At 52.7% G+C, this 17,524-nt stretch overlaps 1 protein-coding gene across 4 annotated transcripts in view; it reads right to left on the bottom strand.

The window, feature by feature from the left end:
• Positions 1–3,198: 3,198 nt before the first annotated feature.
• SAMD4A (sterile alpha motif domain containing 4A) overlaps positions 3,199–17,524 on the bottom strand; it is a 101,339-nt gene continuing 87,013 nt past the window's right edge. For 2 of the 4 annotated variants that reach the window (XM_061462604.1, XM_061462602.1), the window contains 7 exons: positions 17,127–17,421; positions 15,598–15,683; positions 13,353–13,471; positions 10,853–11,054; positions 10,451–10,577; positions 8,833–8,916; positions 3,199–6,770 (listed from right to left, as the gene is read on the bottom strand). In XM_061462604.1, the coding sequence (XP_061318588.1) occupies positions 6,742–6,770; positions 8,833–8,916; positions 10,451–10,577; positions 10,853–11,054; positions 13,353–13,471; positions 15,598–15,683; positions 17,127–17,421 (942 nt within the window). In that variant the 3' untranslated portion in view covers positions 3,199–6,741. Of the gene's footprint in view, positions 6,771–8,223; positions 8,917–10,450; positions 10,578–10,852; positions 11,055–13,352; positions 13,472–15,597; positions 15,684–17,126; positions 17,422–17,524 lie in introns of those variants that run through there. The other 2 variants (XM_061462603.1, XM_061462601.1) reach the window with 1 other exon arrangement.

Raw genomic sequence — 17,524 nt, 5'->3', positions numbered from 1 at the left:
GAAAGGACCTTAAGATCATCTAGTGCCAAGCCCCCTGCCTGATTAAAAGGTAGGGGAGTTGAAACTAAAAAACTCTCCTGTCATGGGAAATCCCTGCCTACTGATGCTCATAAATTGCTCCTCTGGCTATTTGCTGTTAAATACAAGGCAGTTGGACTTGCACTGGGAGCCTGGGGTTAGGGCCAACGGGACAAGAGCACCCCCTTGGAGGGTGCATCTGGGTGGCTTCATGGACTCCCAGGGCTGGGGCTGCTTCTCTATCACTCTTAGGGGTAGAGAAGACCCTGTTAATAAGATAACCTGGTCTTATCCCATGCCTGCTGAGGATGCTGCTGAGACTGAGGCAGCCCAGCAGCTGCCAGAACAGTGGCCACCAGCTCCTGTTTTTGCTGCCAACTGGATATGACTGCAGCCTCTGTGGGGCAGGAGAACACAAGCCATTTCCCCTGGCTGAATGGTGCTCTGGCGTGGTGTACTGCAGAAGCACAAGTTGTTAAAGCCTTTGGCCTCTGGTATTGATTCATCCAACAGCTCCCAACAGCACTGAAATGTTTTCTTCTCTTGATTTTCCTTTTTTAAGCCTCTTTCCAGTTCACCTGCCGGTGGGACCTGCAGACTCTCCCTAACCACATGGCTGCCATGGACTTCCCTTGGAACCTTTTCAGCTGCTCCAGCTCTAATTTTCCATCCCAGGACCCTTTGGTTTCCCTTTTCTTTCTCTAGTAATGCAACAAACCACACTTTGAGGCCCAGAGAGCAGGCACACGTAACGTGGAAAGGCAAACTGTTTATGGAAGGAAACGGCGTTTCTCTGGGGTTTAGGTAATGCTTTTCTTAGCTGTGTTGGGAGAGCTGATGCATGTGGGCTGCGGATGGGGGTGCTCTCCTGGGCAGGGTGATTCAGATGGGACCAAACACCGCAATCCAAAATGAATCTTTCCCTCCTGGGGTGACCCTGCTCATAGTGATCAGAAGCATCTTTAAACAAGGGCATGCTTTTGGCGCGCTTGGCTGCAGCAGCATCTGGGGAGCTTGCTAGGAGCCTCTTCCAAGGAGAAGCAGAGGATGAGGCTCTTGAGCAGTCTGAAGAGGCTCCATGTTTGCAAGTTCTGCTTATCATAGGGGACATTAACCCACCCTGATGCCTGCTGGAGGGACACTGCAGCAGGGTCCTGGCCACCCAGGAAGTCTCTGGAGGGCACCCGCGATGTTTTCCTGACACAGGCACACCATGCTTGCTACTCAGTAGGTAGTGGTGGGGGAACATGAAGGTCAGGGGCAACACTGGATGCCCTGGTACAACTCAGACATTAAAAAGAACTGTACAAGAGGTGGAAGCAGAGGTCCTGGGAGAAGGGCACAGCGATCGGAAAGGTTTCTGATGGCTGAAAGAGAGTGGAAGTCACTCCTTCCCTCAAGGACGAGGAGGAGGCTTGTGGGGACTGCAGACCTGTGCCTCCACCCCTGTGAATGTGGTGGGGCAACTGATCCGGGATGACATCTCCAGACACCTGAAGGACAAGAAGGTGATGGGGAGCAGCCAGAGCGGCTTCACAAAGGGAAGTCGTCTGCAGTGTGGTGACTGGTCCAGTGGACGGGGCAGAGCTGTGGCAGCTTTATCTTGACTCCACTGGGGCTTTTGGCACTGTGTTCCACAAAACCTTCATGGACAAGCTGATGAAGTACAGGCTGGGTAAGCTGACACTGATGTGGGTTGGAAACTGGCTGAGCGGCTGGGCTCAGAGGGCTGCCTGCACTGGCACCAAGTCCAGCTGGAGACTGGTTCATAGTGGTGTACCCCAGGGGTGAATAATGGGGCCAGCTACTCTTTAACCTTGTTGTTAAAGACCTGGATACAGACAGAGCCTGCTCTCAGCACATCTGCAGGTGACACAAAAGTGGGAGAGTGCTGCTGCCCTACAGGCTCACGCTGCCATTCAGAGGGACCTGGACCGAGAGGAACCTCACGAAGTTCAGCAAGGGGCCAAGTCGCGCCCCTGGTGTGAGGCAACCCATCACACCCATTGCATCCTGACGCTGACTGGGTAGAAAGCAGTTTTGCAGAGATTGAACTGGGAGTCCTGGTGGACACCAGCTGACCATGGGCCAGCAAGCAAACCTTGCAGCAAAGGCGGCTGCATGAACAGGGCCATCTCCATCAGGTTGAGGGGGGTGATCTTGCCCCTCTGCTCAGCACTGGTGAGACACAGTTGGTGTGCTGGGCCAGGGCTGGGCTCCCCAGGACAGGAGGGACAGGGACATACAAGTGCAGCCAACACCCACACTGATGATTTAGAGCTTGGACTGGTTGAGCAGAGCCTGCAGAAGCTGGGCTTGGTCAGCATGGAGAAGTGGAGGCTCAGGGGGATCTTACTAAAGCATCCAGTGGTGAGGGGACTACAACAGCCCCAAGAGGCCACAGCCACAAGCTGAAACACAAGAAATTCCACTTAAATGTCACTTTTTAATGCTTATGCTTAACCATAAGCATAGTCTGACCCTGCACCAGGCTGCTCAGAGAGGTTGTGCAGCCACCGCCCAGGTCCAGCACCCTGTTCTTGCTGCTGTGAGGGGTGGGATGGGATGATCCAGGGGTGTCCCTCAGCGAGACAGTGATGCTGCAAACGGCACCAGCCCATGCAGAGTCCAGCTGAGAAAACAGTGGACCAGAAGCCATGGTCCTGGCCCCAACGGCTCAGGAGGCTGTGTCCGTGGCCAGCAACAGCGTAAGCTCAGAGCATCCTTCCCTGCTTGCTCTGCCCCAAGGCCAGTCTGAAATCTGTAGTTTTAAGCCCAGGATCAGCCCAGCCTTAAACACCTGACCCGAAGGTCTCCACACACGCTGAGGCTCGCGGCCAAGCCAGCTCCTCCGTGTGCCTTCACTGCAGCCTCCGAGCTGCTCCAGCCCTGATTCCTGCCGATTTCAAGAGAAAATCCCGTATCTAAACAGCTCCCAGGGCACGGGTGTCCCACAGGGACACAGCAGCGGCTATGTGGGGAATGCCAGGGATTTGTAAGCCCTGCCGTGGGCTTTATATAAAGATAATACACCCACCCCCCCACCCACCCACCCCCCCTCGGGGAACTGTGCAACTCCTCCTCCCCTCTCCCACCCCACGGGGCTGGCCATTTATTTGATTCCTTAAGTATGAGGCCGTCTGCCAACAACAGCATAAATAAGGAGGCACCACACCCCACTGTTACAAAACCTTGTATTAATCATCTCCCTTCACTTTCAATATAACGTTGATATGAAATATAGCCATGATTCCTAGTTACATGGGAGGAAATGAGTAATAAATACATTGGAGCAAGTTGAAATCACAAGGGTGTTTCACTGGGAACAACATTTGAAAACTGTACACTTGCAAAGACCGGCATCTCCAAACATTAGTATTTCTTTATATCGGGAAGCTTTTACATGTAACAAACATGCTAGTTCCATATATGACCAAAAAAAAAAGAGAGAAATTTAAAAAATATGCATTGCTTGGCAACATTAACGAGGCAAAAATAGTTCTTTGTGCACTAACTTTGTACAGAAAAAACAAGACTAAAGGCATGCATGTACAATAAAAGGCTGCCCGGGAACGGCATGCAACAGAAGAGAGGTCAAAGCTTTTTAAAGTAAGCTTACAATATGCATAAATACATAAGGGTTATATATATTAATAAGGGAGGAAGTATTCTGCTGAACATTATTAACATTCCTGTTTTTTTATGTTTTTGTGGTATTTTTTTCTTCCTATTCCTCCCAGAGGAATACACATTCACCTTTAAGTAAAGATAAAGGAATACAAAAAATAAAACTCACTTTGCAAACTCTGATGACTCGTATAAAAGCAACTTTAGTGTTATCATCGCTGTGTGCAAATTATAGACGTCTGCAGGACCCACTTCCCATCAGGCACATTCAGAAAGCCAAACCTGGGGCACGGCCGCACCCCGACATGGAGAAAGGTGACAACAGAAATAGTTTCCCTAAGTGCTGACCAAACTCGAGCTTCGCTCCACGCCGCTCGCGGGCTTCAATCACAGTTTTGGATTTTCCTGCTGGATGCTGGCCGGGCTTGATCCCCCCCCCCCCCAAGATTCTTTTAATGAGTTGAGCAAGCAAAGGGAAAGCCCAGCTCAAGTCCAGTCGAGCTCAGGGCTTGTCCCTGGGGAGGGGGGAAGGACACCTCGAAACAAAGGGTTGGGATTCATTTAATTTCCCTGGGTGTCGCAGCCACAGGGAGCATCCGCAGGACCCAAGGACACTTGGGCGCTGAGCTGGCCGGCCTCCTGCTGCACCCGGGGACGGCTCGGGGGAACAGCACCAGTAAGAGGTCCCCGGCGGGTGCTGGGGGGCCAGGGGCTGTCTCTGGGAGAGCTGGGGGGGAACAAGGGGGATGCCCCCCGATGCCGAGGGTCCCCGCAGCAGCAGCGTCTCCCTCGCCACGATGCGTACATGGTACAAAACAGTTGCAGGTGGGGTGAATGGGTGAATACAAAAAAGAAAGGCACTGCCGCTTTATTACTAAAGTTTGACTTCACAGCCTCACTCATGCAACTGCTGGGGCTTGTTTTTTTTTTCTTTTTTTGTTTTCTTTTTATAAATAGTTCTTATTTTATGATTCAAGCTACTTTTAATTTGCTTTTTAAATGTCTTTCACTGGCGCTCTGCTGCCTGCACTCAGCACAGGCATCCCAGAGCCAGGCAGGACTTCCCGAACGCAACTGAAGCCACTTCTCTTTATTTTTTTACTTTAAAAAAAGAAAAACAAGGAACAGCAAACACAAGTTATTAACCTATACACTGTCAATGGAAAATAAGCTTTTCCTGGTTTTAAACAAAAGGAAAAACAATTGAATTATTTGGTGGTTGTTAATAACAGACATTATCATGGTTACCAGCCATAGCAAGTTAATAGGTAAAATATCCAAAATAGTATCTCTTAACAATCAGATAACCTCTGCTTCTATAGTCAGCGAAGGAATAAATAGAATCTCAGCTCCGTAAATACATTTGAGCCTTCCCTGAGGAAGGATCCTGCTACGGCAGTTGTGTTCACACCTTGGGGGTGCTCGGGGGGTGACGCAGGTCCCCAGCACCAGCCGGTGCCTGTGTCTCAGCCTCCCCTGGCCCCCACTTTGCCGTCACCTCCTCACACCTCTTCCCAACCTCCCTCGCTTTCAGTTTTCCCTTCTCTACTCCCCCAGCACACACTCTCCCCACCTCCTGCCTGCCGGGACGCAGGACACCAGGGAACAGCAAACATAAAACACTGCATTTGGCACGGTTTGTTCTTTAGAAAAACAACTTAGAACTGCTGCATAGCAAACGGATTCACACATCTCCCATCCCTGCCCGCCCAGGTGAGGCTCCGCCTTCTGCTCAGCCACCGGTCCTAGCACGCACTGCTGCCCACCAGCGCTTACAGCACAGCCCATTTTGGGCTGCACCCGCCATGGCTGTCATTCCCATTCATCACCTCCCTTCATTAATTAACTTTAAACTTATTATTCCATCAGAGGACACGGAGCAGCATCAGGACTGGCAGGAGCGAAGCCGCCACTATGCCCAGCATCACTGTGGGTGCAGTGGTATTTTTCTGGCCCCGAACATAGGCTTGAGCAGCGCTGTGCTGGATTTACCCATCTAATGCCCTTGTACCAAACTTAGCTCCATTATAAAAAGCAGCACAATGGCAGGTGAGAGGCAGGCAAGCCACTACCACCCACATCTCAGCCCTGGCACATGTTTAATGCCAAGAAAATGGGGCTGCGAAGCCGCATTTTGGTGCCCTTTGGGGCTTGGGTTTTATTTGGCTAAATAAAACTGCATGCTTGCTCTCAAGCCTCCTTCAGCCCTCACTGGCCACCCCCAGGCATGGAAAAACCCATTACTGGTGGATTTCAGCAGGCTGGGGCCTGATGTGTGAAGCCAGGATGCAGCAGCACCTTCCCAGTACCTGTGCAGGCAAGGCAAGAGACATGGAAACTCACCCGGTATCCCCCCAATTCACCGACATCCCCTAGGACCCTCCGCTGGGCGAGATGTCCCCCTCCACATCCCTGACCTACACCAAGGGTGCAGGGATGGGGGGACCGACCCCACACCTGGCAGGCGCCCACAGACCCTCCGCTGCCCCGTGCACAATGCTGCCTTGAAACTGCGGATGCTCTTGGCTAAACTGAAAGGAAACTTTGGGGTTATTATTATTATTAATATTATTTAAATCGGGGCTCGCTGGGTAGTCTGTGCCTGCACACAGCGAAATTCAAGAGGTGGGACCACCGGCCCCAAAGCCCCTGGCAGGACAGGCAAATCCTCCCCAAAGGATTTTGGGTCACACACACCCGCGTGCTATTCGGTACTCATTCGTATCCTCGTCCAGAAACAGGGTTTGCCCATGGTGCTCCGGTGAACCCTCTGTTGTCAGCACTCTCCTGCTGCGTGCCCCCCCCCCCCCCCCCATGTTTTTTCATCATCGTTGTTGAATTTTTTTGCCACATTTCACCCCCCCCCCCCCAGCATGGATGTAATAAATGACAACACAAATTCCAAGTCTAATGATATGTTCACAAGGACAATCTACACATTCACAAAATTAAAACAGGAGAGAGAGAGAAAGAGAGAGGAGAGGAGAGAGAGGAGAAAGGATGCAAGCTATCGCTGAGGCTCCCTGCAAGCCCCGACCTCGCCGCTGGACCCGCAGCAGTTGTTCTCCTGGCCAGCGTCCCCGATGCGACGCCTTTCTAGATCGTGGACGTTCGGTCGACACCATCTGCAATGGGAAAGGAGAGTTAGGAGCAGCCCTGATGAACAACCACTCACATTGCACCAGTACCCCTGGAGCTGGGGAAGGGAGAGATGGACCCCAGAGCACCCCCAACACAGCCCCTGTGATAAGATGATGCCTTGGAGCTGCCCGCCCCCCCCCCCCCCCAACAGGGTGTAGAAAGGTTTTAGGGTGTCAGCACTCCCACCAGTGCCTCCATGCCATTGTCTGTCCCCAGCAGCCGCCCCCACAACTGTCCGTGTCCTAGCACCCATCCAGGTCTTCTGCCACCTCCCATGGCAGCCTTCCCAGGAGCAGAGGGTGTTTCTGGGCAGCCTGGACTCACTGCAAGGTGGAAGTGAGTCTGGGACTTCCTTACAGCAGGACAAGTTCATGACCCACTGTCCAGGAGTGGGGGGACAGGGATGGAGCTGGTCCGGGGGGAATGCCTTGCCCCCCAGCTAACTCAGTCCTGCAATAGCCAAGTCACAGAGAATACAAGATTTTCTTCTGAGGATTCTGGCAGGAAAAATACCCCCAGGAATTATTTCTGTCTCCCCAGAGCCTCCATCCCCAGTGTCCCGTGACAGCAGGGACAAGTGCAGCCACAGCCCTAAGCCTAGGACTGAGGGGTCCACAACCCACCCCAGGTCCACAAAGACCCAGCTGCCAGCAGCTCCCTCTCCTCCACCCCCCAGGTGCCAGCAGCTTTTATAGGGCCAGAAATCCAACCCTCCAGCCCTCCTTCAGTCCCAACCACCCACCGTCCCCTATCCCAAACCCCCATTCCCAGGATGGAGAGCAGTGGGGGCACTGGCTCCTGGGGGAGCCCCTGAACAGAGCACTCCCTGTTACACTACCCAGGGCATCAGTCACGGCCGCCTCCCTCCTGAAGACTGAAAACAAACAGGTTTTTTACGCCTTTTTGTTTTTTTCTCCCCTGAAGGTTTATTTTTTTACGAGCTATTTATAGCATGAGGTTTGGAGAGGCTCGGGGTATGCGACCTGGAAAAAACAACTCGGAGGAACAGTACTCTGCAGAGGAACATGACAGCTAAGCCTCGCCTGGGCACACGCTGCAGAACCGCTTCGGGTGACAGAAGTGTCCTTGTTTTCCCAGCTGGGGATGCTGCCGTGGCGCTGCCAGGGCCCTGCTGCTTCTCACAGTACTTGCTCTTGCGTTGCTCTCCCTGGGATAGGCTGTTGCATCGCTGCAGGGAGCCCGCTGGTACTCATCCTCCCTGAGGGCTCCTGGCATCAACTGTTGGCTGCAGCCTGGGGACTGCCAGTGGTGAGACCCAAGCTGGTTATTCCAGACAGTCTGGGAGATGCTGGTGGCTGTGCTTGTCCCATCACCGGAGGCATCCTTCGTGCTTGGGGTCCAGCACATCAGCGAGGGGCTACGGGAGCTTCTGGTGCTGGTGCTTTTTGCTGCACCAGGCTCTCCATCGCACTGCTGTTCCTTCTTTCCTGCCTGTTTTTCCACCTCATCCTCCTCCCTCCCCTTGCCCATTATCTGTCTGCCTGGGCTGGGACCCGCAGTTAACCCCAGGCATGGGTGAGGAGCTGCCAGTGCTGCTGTCACAGCGCCTGGCACAGCCCCTGGCAGGACTTCAGCCAGATGCCTTGGGGCTTCCGCAACCCCTGGCCAAGGGGACGCTGGTGGCAAAAGGGTAAAACACTCTAAAGCCTGTGAACCATTCGAGCATACCAGTGGCGAGGGCTTTATCAAGAGCTAGTAACAGACTAGCGAGCTAATCCTAATGATTATTAGCAAGCTAACTAGTGGCTAATAAGCATGGACTCCACTAGTGGTGGGTGCGATCCCTGTGTTCAGTTTTTACCCCCTTGCCCCAGCTACCTCACCAAGAGAAGCCAATGTCCATGCCCAACCCTCCCGGGAGCATCCCTGGGAGCATCCCCACATCCATCCCCGCCACCATCCCATCCCCTCACAGCCACAGCCTGTCCCAGCTTTTGGGGGGCATGGGGCAGGGGCAGGTGCTGGGGGGCTCGGCAGAGGCAGTGTGGACGTGCTGGAAGAGCCCAAGGAGGAGGGAGTGCTCACCGCTGAGCGCGTGCTCCGTCATGCTCAGGCACAGGGACTCCAGCCTGTTGTTGATGTCAGGTTCAGTCACCGGCACCTGGAACTCTGCAGGGAGAAAGGGGCAGGAGACATTGGTCAGGGGACCTGTCAGGACCCTGGCAGAGTGCACGTGGGGTAGAAAACCACCTGAAAGATACCCCAGGAAGGGCTGACCACATGGCTGGACTGGCAGCACTTCACTTCCCAGTGCATCCACCTCTGGCAAGAGATGTTTGCATAAACAGGCATCGTTTCCCTGCTTCTTATCAGTAAGGGGTAAACGTGGGGAAATTCAATGGCACTGGAGCAGAATGTGGATGGAAATGAGGAGTGAAGGCACTGGGAGGTGGCAGCCCCAGGATCAACCCGTGTGCAGGTCCCAGAACCTTTGGTATGAGCTAAGCTTTCACACTGGGGCCAGGAGCTGCCTTTGCAGTCAAGTGTGTGTCAGGGTTAGCGCTCCAACATGGGATGGCAGCACAGACCAGCAGAGCTGCCACCTGGCTTCTTCCTGCTCAGTCATCCACAGCCCCACTGCCACGTCCCCAGGGGAGATGTGCACAAGCAAAGGTAGTGCTGGACAGCATCTGCTTGGCACTGGAACACAGGATGAGATCCAGGAAGGTTGAGGGCTCCTCACAGCCTGATGGTAAGAGGTTTGGGAGACCAGCACCACATTATTCCTTATTTTCCTCACTACTGGGTCCATGTCTTTGGCTCTCTAATTCTCCTATGCCCTCATTCACTGTAGGCTAACATGCAAAGAGAAACCCATTTATTCTCCTTCAGTGCCTGCAGAAATGTACCCTTGTCCCGGTGTTTAATCAATACCCAAGAACAGACACTGCTTTTGCTGTACAGGACATTTGTTGCCTAAATTATGCAGTTAAAACTGCAGGCGTATGATGTGAGAAGAGCTGCCAAGCTGAAATCATGGCAGAAGCTTACAGATGAGGTTTACTTTACTAGGGGGTGCAACTCCTTGTCCTGTGGTATGAACTGTTACGGAGCGTTGGTAAGAAAAGGCATGCTTAAAGTCTAATGAAAGGATACACAGATGAAAAGGCATGAATGTCACAATGCTCCAGAGTCCAAGTTCTCCTGAACCAGAGCATGCTCCTATATACAGGAGCATTTTTGTGGTGTTTGGGAAGGAAGCACTGACTCAGCACCACTTCCCTTCACATGCATTGTGAAAACAATTTCCCTTGAGTGCATAAAGGCATTCCCTCTGCACCAAGTCTCCGTGTCCATGCATGAGCAGAAAAGGCGAGGGATGAGCTACTGCCTGACACGAAGCCCCTTGGAAGCAAGCTACATAAGGCACCAGCACTGCTATACACAGGGCTAAGATGTTATCTATAGGGTCAAAACTCCCTCCAGTGATGTCTCTGGTTCAATGAACCCAGTAACCAGAGCAGTGCCAGAGATACCCTGCTTGGCTTGCATCAGCCAGCACTGTGAGTACGGCTACGAGCACGCGGGAGCACACATGGGTGATGTGCCTGTGGTGAAGCTCATGGGCATGGCTCCTGTCACACAGCCTCCTCCCGTTCCTCTGGGCTGTGGGTACATGAAAAAGCAAACGTCTGCTTCCTACCTGGCTGCTGAAACATCAGCATGGTCTGCGGGGAGGTGTGCACCGGCAGTGAGCGCGTTCTTTGCACAGAGCTGTGGCTCCGGCTGGGCATGCTGTTGCTGCCCCCGGGGTTGGCAAACCAGAGGTTCTGTGGGAAGCAAACAGAAAGAGAGGTGTGAGATGTAAACCAGAAGCTTCTGTGCCATGTATTTATAACCCCCTTGGGCTCATCTCTCCTCTGCTCCGCCTCTTTGCCCCCATCCCTGTCCCTCTTCTGCATCCCACCACATGGAGAGTACAACCCAAGCACCTGCTTGCAAAGGGGGAAAAAAATGGGGATCAGGACAAGTTGAAGAAGGAAAAGCAAACAAAGCTTGTGGGGAAGAGATGGAAAAGCTGGAGACGCCACAGACTCGTACCAACCTGTCTGCCTTGCTTGAGGATGGCGGGGCTGGCGGCAGGACTGCGCTGCGGGGTGCCCAGCAGTCCAGTGGGGCCCAGCAGCCCCAGCCGGGCCGTGGGGAGGTTGCGGGAGGGGATCTGGAACTGGCGGGGGTTGCGCCGTCCCAGTCCCGCCCCTGCAGAGCCGGCTGTCGGTAAGGAGTTGGACTGGCCAAAGCCTCGGCTGCAGAGAGAGAAAGCACCGTGGGTGAGACATCAGCCCCTGCAAGAGACAGCGCAGGGGGAGCCGCTGGTTTGGTGTGCTTGGACCAACAGCCAGACATCCCCTGGGTGCCCTGATGTTGCTGCAAAGCGCTGTACCAATGCTCATCCCCCCTGTACCCAGCCCATGGTCATGGGTCCACCACGAGCTCTGCTCCTGCCCCAACCCTCACATCCTGCTGGGGATGGTTCTCCATCCTGCCTGCACGTGCAGTGGGAAACAGGAGGTTTGGGCATAGCAAGGCAGCTCCCTTTCTTCTTCCTGCCTGCCAGTCCCCATCCCTCCCTTCTGCAGCTCTCACACTCGCATCATTTTTCCTTTTTAGAATTTATTTTACTCCTGCAAAATGGGCCTGTTCTTAAATGCAAGCTAAAATAACACAGGTAATTCCCTGGGCATTGGAGTGGGTGGCACCTGCTTCCTTGGGTTTTGATTTAAACCCTTCATGCCTTTGAGCTGTACAGAGATCTTTCATGTGTGGATTCTCTAGCATCTGATAAAGGTTCAGCTTATGCTGTTGGTTTTTTTTCACTGGGAACACTTGAAGGGTGGGACCTTATCCCTTTCCAAGAGGTTCACTTTTACAAACATGGCCGTCTCTGAAACTTCACTGTCAAATTTTGTTAGAGCCACCTAACAAGTCCAGGATTTCCTAGGGAGGGTCTGAGCGAAAGGCACATTCCTGCACAGGTAAGACACTGCAAGCCCTCATTCAGCTCCCTGCAATCAGAGCAAAACAATTCAGACACAAGACACTGATCTCAGGACATGAAACCATCTTTACACCTTGGACTGGAGGGCCACACACACCAGAATCCCTCTTCATGAGGGTTTCTTGCATTTAAAGCCAGATTAATGACACAGAAATAACAAGGTAACCCTTGGAAATACACAGCACTGGAGCTGGGTCTCCTCCAGCCTGGTGTCCCTGCCGGTTAGCTGGGCAGCAGGATTCCAAAACCATTATGAGGTTAAAGTACAGCCAAGGGTAGGAGCACTCTGCAAACCCACACTGCAGCTGCTTTGATGCTCCCTGCTCCCCCCTGCCTTTCTCCAGCACTTGATCTCCCTTGCAGATGTTTCAGCTCACCTTCCTCCCAGCCCTCATCTCTCCTGCTTGTGTGGGTGGCTGCAAACATGCTTCAGATGACATGAGCCTGCTGGGATCCCAAAGCTGGATAAATTTACAAGGCAGGAGTATGACAGGGTTTCTTTAAACCTCATCCAAAAAACACTCTTGCCATTAAATCCCCATGAGAAAAGCAGGACTGGCCACATGCTCCTTTCTTGCCTGCAGCTTCTCAGGAGCAGAAGAAATGCAAAAAGCAAACACTCAAAAGCAGCAAGGAAACTGGAGAGCATCCTGGACAGCCCCAGGAAAGGTACCGGGATCATTTCAAGCAATCGGCTCTACCTTGTTCTTGCAATCAGCCTGGATGTGCAGCTAAACTGCTGCACTGGTGAAATCCCATAGCAAATGGGTCATCAAAAATCTCTGCTCTTGTCTATTCTGCTTCCAATCCTGCCATGAACACTGAAACTGCCTGTATTGCTCCATTCCAAAATACTCTGTTTCATGGCATTAGGGAACACCCCAGTTCTGTGCCAATTCCTTCTGAATCCCGGCTGTCCCAATGCTCCCAGCTTTCTCCAAAACAGTTTCTCTTTAATAAAAAGAACTTGCACAAGACTGTAATAAAACAGACTTAGCAGAATGAGAGAAAAGGCTGATGATATTGTTAAAACTGATCTAAAAATATCTCTTCTTGTCATAACCCCAATGCTTTCTAGGATCACCCGAAACCCAGCATCACCTTGGAAGTGAGCAAACATAGCGTTCACAACACAGCCCTCCTGGCTCTGCACCCTCTGTAGGCTTCAAGCCTTTTTTTTTGCCAGTTGATGTCTTTTTGGTGAAACTCCAGCACTGATGTAATGAACAAAGGGCAGCAGGCAGGGGCAGAGCCGGCCACCCAATCCTGGGGAGACACTGCTCAGCTGGGAAGCACTGGATTCGGAGCCAGGGAGACACAGTGGGAATCAGTAGGGTAGGCGATGTCCACACACACAAGCAAACTTACTGCTGCTTTCCTTTCCCAGCCAACACCTGGGATTGAAGCTTTTCCAGCCTTCCTCCCACACAGAATATGGCTCTGAACCCAGAAGGATCAGTCCCTCCCTGCTGGGAGATATTGGTCCCACTGGAGATGCTCTTGCCACTGCATCCATCCATCCCTCCCTTCCTGAAATCCTGCATACCTCCTCTGCTGCCGATAGCCTGACAGCTCCAGGAGGGATTTCCGAGGGAACGACCGAAAGAGTTTCTGCACCTGCTGTTTCCATGACAGCAACCGCTTCTTCTGGATCTCTGTAAACGCCTGCCCAAAGGAAAAAAAAAGAGAAAAAAGGGAAATGTATGAATATTTTTCTGGATAAAGCGAGCAGAGATGCATATGTGGGTGTGCAGGTAAAGAAACACAGCTGGAGCAGGCAGTGGTGTGAGTCGAGACCCAGAAGCAAGTCAAGAGGGAAACCCTGGTCTCTCTCTTGGATTTATTTACCTCAGGAGGAAAAAATGCTCCAGCAGCATCCCCTCCGCCCAGCTCTGCCCCCAAAGCTTTCATGCTGTCCATCCTAGCCCCAGACTCACTATTCATGCTGCAGCATGGGCACCTGGCTCCATGCTTGGTGCTGGGGTGTGAGCACAGCTCCCACAGGGTTTGATGGTCCCCGCCGGGTGGTGCCATTTGTCACCTGGCTGTGGCTGTAACACAGCCAGGATCTCCAAATCCCAACTAGGATCTGGAAAGCAGAGCTGCTCCATAGCATCTTGCATTCTAACCTCCTTCTTGGGGCTCAGCTCTGTTCCTGGTGCCCACAGCCTCTGCAGGAGGTCACCCAGGGTAAGCCCCACCACCCACCCAGAGGTCACCCACACAGGAGGAGACTTCCTCCTGAAACACCCCAGACCTCCAGGCAGCCGGCGTGGGTTACAGGGCGATCCACATGCCCACCACAGCTAACTTTAGACACCCAGCATCTCCGTGCCAGTGGTGGAGAGGAGTGCAGGTCTCTGGAGGACAATGTGGAGGCTAATTAGTGCCTTGCTTCATTGCTCAAACTGCCCTTTGGAGGAGATGCTCTCTCCTGGCACTGATTATGCTGGAGCCAACGCAGATGGTGGTCCCGGGATACAGGCTGGCACTGATGGGGTGACGCTGCATCACCACGTCTGTCCCAGGCACTCCTGGAAAACGAGTTCTTCTGGAGCGCCACATCTTCCTGGCTCTGCTCTCCAGCCCCAGGTCTCTGCTCCCACCATTCTTGCCCCTTCCGTGGCACCTCTGCTCCCCCAGCAATGTCCAGAGAGTCCAGGCACCACTTCCAGGCTCTGATGTCAGGGAGCAAGTAGGAGAACATGTTCTCTCCACCAGCTCCTACAGCTATTCTCCACTGCCTGTGTCTCTGTAAAGCACCAAGAGGACCATACCCACAGCTCTAAACCTGTTCTGCAGCAAATCCCAAGAGTGGGCACCACCATCCCACACTGCATAGGGAGTCACTGACACCGCAGGCACTGCCAGCAAAATGCACTGGAACCTCCACTAGGATCAACAGGGACATCTGAGAGCACACTCCAAAAAATATGATGAACTGCTTGTGTTTTGCCCAGTACCCTGCTATTTCACCCCAATTCAAGATGCCCTGTGCTCGGCCCTGCAGGGATGCATAGATCAAATAAACACAGCCTGGGCACCAGCTTCGGCTACAAGGAAAGGGGCTGCAAGCTGCCTCTCTCCTCTTCCATGCGCAGCACCGCATGTTTTGGGGTTTGCAGCCACCAGCTCTCTCCAGAGGAGGTTCTTCTGTTGTTTGTCAGCATACAATTTTATAAACAAGTAACTGAGAAACGTTTAAAGCCTGCAGTTCCTGTCAGAGGGTGTGCAATTTCCCCCGACCTCTGCCATATGGGCAGGCAATGAGAAGCAGCTTGTTCTTCCAGGTGTAGCCGGCATGGGTACAAAAAGCTGCAGGACAGCGGGGACACCAGCCATCCTCCCTGCCACCAGGCACATCCCAAGCCATCAACCAGCAAAGGCAGACCTGCCAGAAGCAGGAACAGATGCCCCTGTTGCAAAATCCCAAGACCACGTGCTGCAAAACAGGAGGCAGCAACGCCAAGGGATCGCTGGGACTCTGACAGAAACCGCCTGCATGCTTGTTGTGAGATTTGTTCTTTCATCCAGCTGCTGACCAGACTGTCACAAGCCAGATGAATTTCCCAGCTCCAAGTCTTGGCAATTAAGCGAGTGTGGAGAGGGGAGCAACATTTCCATGCACCATGCTGGAGCTACCGCCCGCTCTAGCCCTGTTCTGACAGAATGACTATTAATACCCCCAAAAATATTTGTGTTAGAAACCAAGAGGTTTACATAAACAGACACTTTGGAAACAGTTTCTAAGTGATGAGAACAACACTTTTAGATGATCCGTCACGACTCACCTCATGGATTAGACATTTGTCTATGAGCTGTAAATAGGAACTTATATTCTCTTCATCGGGTCGAGAAACTAGAAGTTGTGTGCATACTGGAAGAAAAAGAGAGAAGAAAAATGGGTATGGGGACATCAAGCTGGGGTTCATGGGTGGGCGCAACAAATGCCTTGGATGTCCCATTTCCCTTGTCCCTTGTCCCACAGAGAGGTCTTCTCATCAGCAAGAAAAAATGTCCTTCCCCAATTCCTGCCGTGCTGTCCTATATTTAGGGGCAGATTTTGTTCTCTGTTACGATGGTGTAAATCCAGAGTAACACCACTGGAGTCACCAAAATTAGACCTGAGCAAATCAGAGGCACAGGATTATTCCCTATTCCTACACAAGAGCCGGTGCTGGGAGAGCTCTTGCTCCTTTGCCTAAAATCTGCCCCATTGCAAACAGATTCCCACCTTTCCCAATGGATTTTAGTCTCTTTTGGAATTAATGCCATAAATGCAAGTGGAAATGAGTTCACAGAGAGACATGGAGTCTCTCCTGTCATAACCCCAAGGCACGGATGCCTTGGGGTCCAGGAGGGTACCTTGGCCTGGCACAGCCTGTGCCACACATACAGCTTTGTGCATGACAGAGGCATTGTATTATGGGCTGAATTCAGCAGCAGGTTTAAAATGGGGCCAGAAGCCCACGTTTGTCTGCATGCAGTCAATCAGCTGGTGAGAAATTCTGCACCAGGTTTTTATACAAACAACACCTCATCTGTTTTTTTACAAAAGGTGTGAAACAGGGCTGATATTCCTTTGTGGCAACCCAACAAGTTTGTTTCTGCTCCTGGTCTCCTGTGTGAGCTTGTGGGTGAGACTCCCCTCCTGTCTTCAAACACCTCAAGTGCCACTGATGGCGGTTAAGACACATCCAAGCTCACACAAATTTGCTCAAAGAGCCCTTTGCATGGCACAGGAGGTCAGTCCCTATCCTCACATCCCTCTGGTGCACCTCCCAGTGTGTTAATCCTAATTCAAAGCCACACACCCTGCACCTGGCACAGAACAGCACCCGAGTATTTTGAGTGTCCTGCATCTAAATTTGGGCTGAAGAAGGGACTTGGACCCAACTGATCTGCACTCGAGACGGCTCACGGCCAGCCCATACACCACTGCTACCCACCCCACAAGCAGAGCAAGTCTTGAGGGATGCTGCTGGAAACACCTTTGGAGTGGCGTGCTGCCCCCCAGGACTCTGAATGGGAAGGGAGAGAATGCTATGCACCCCTGACCTGGGGCAGGGAGAGGATGCTATCCATCTCTGACCTGGGGCAAACAGCGTGATTCATCACTGCCCCTCTGCAAAATCACTGCCTACCTCCCCCCCCTACTCATACTCCTTACCACAGCACGATGGGGCCCCGGAAATCATCACCCCTAAGACTAGGGCTTGCAGCTTGGGGAAATGCTGCTGCCAGCACCACCACTGCACACACCCTGCCCTGAAGCAGCTCTCCTTAGCAAGGACACCAATAACCAGTGACAGGCACTCACCTTTCCCCATCACTCTGGTGAACTGTCCAGGAAGGTCACCTTCAGGCAAAGGGGCGCCTCCGGACTCGCCCTCACATCCCGGCAAATGGTGCTGCTGCATCCCGCCTGCGGCAGAGTCCTTACAGTCAGAGCCTTGGCTGTCTGAGCCGATCAGGGAGGAGGGGTGATGCGAGTCCGCGTCCCGGCTGTGCTCCTCTGTGCTCGAGTTTTGGGAAGAGTAAGCTTTGATGGGGGTGAGGATCATTTGGTGTAGTTCCTGCAGTGGGACACGCAAGTTGCCACCTTCCAGGATGTCCTGCAGATTCAAGTGGAGAGGAGAGGGTTTGTCTCCACAGAGACAACAGGACACCAGCTATCAACCAAACCCTTATTGGTACCCGCCAGGAGAACCTCAGCAA

Source organism: Pezoporus flaviventris, unplaced genomic scaffold (assembly GCF_033815535.1).
Source record: "Pezoporus flaviventris isolate CSIRO_AGI_PZ_B2104156 unplaced genomic scaffold, CSIRO_AGI_Pfla_v1 ptg000035l, whole genome shotgun sequence".
Classification (NCBI taxonomy): Eukaryota; Metazoa; Chordata; class Aves; order Psittaciformes; family Psittacidae; genus Pezoporus; species Pezoporus flaviventris.
The sequence above is the reverse complement of the archived record's forward strand: the minus strand, read 5'-3'. Positions and strand labels throughout refer to the sequence as shown.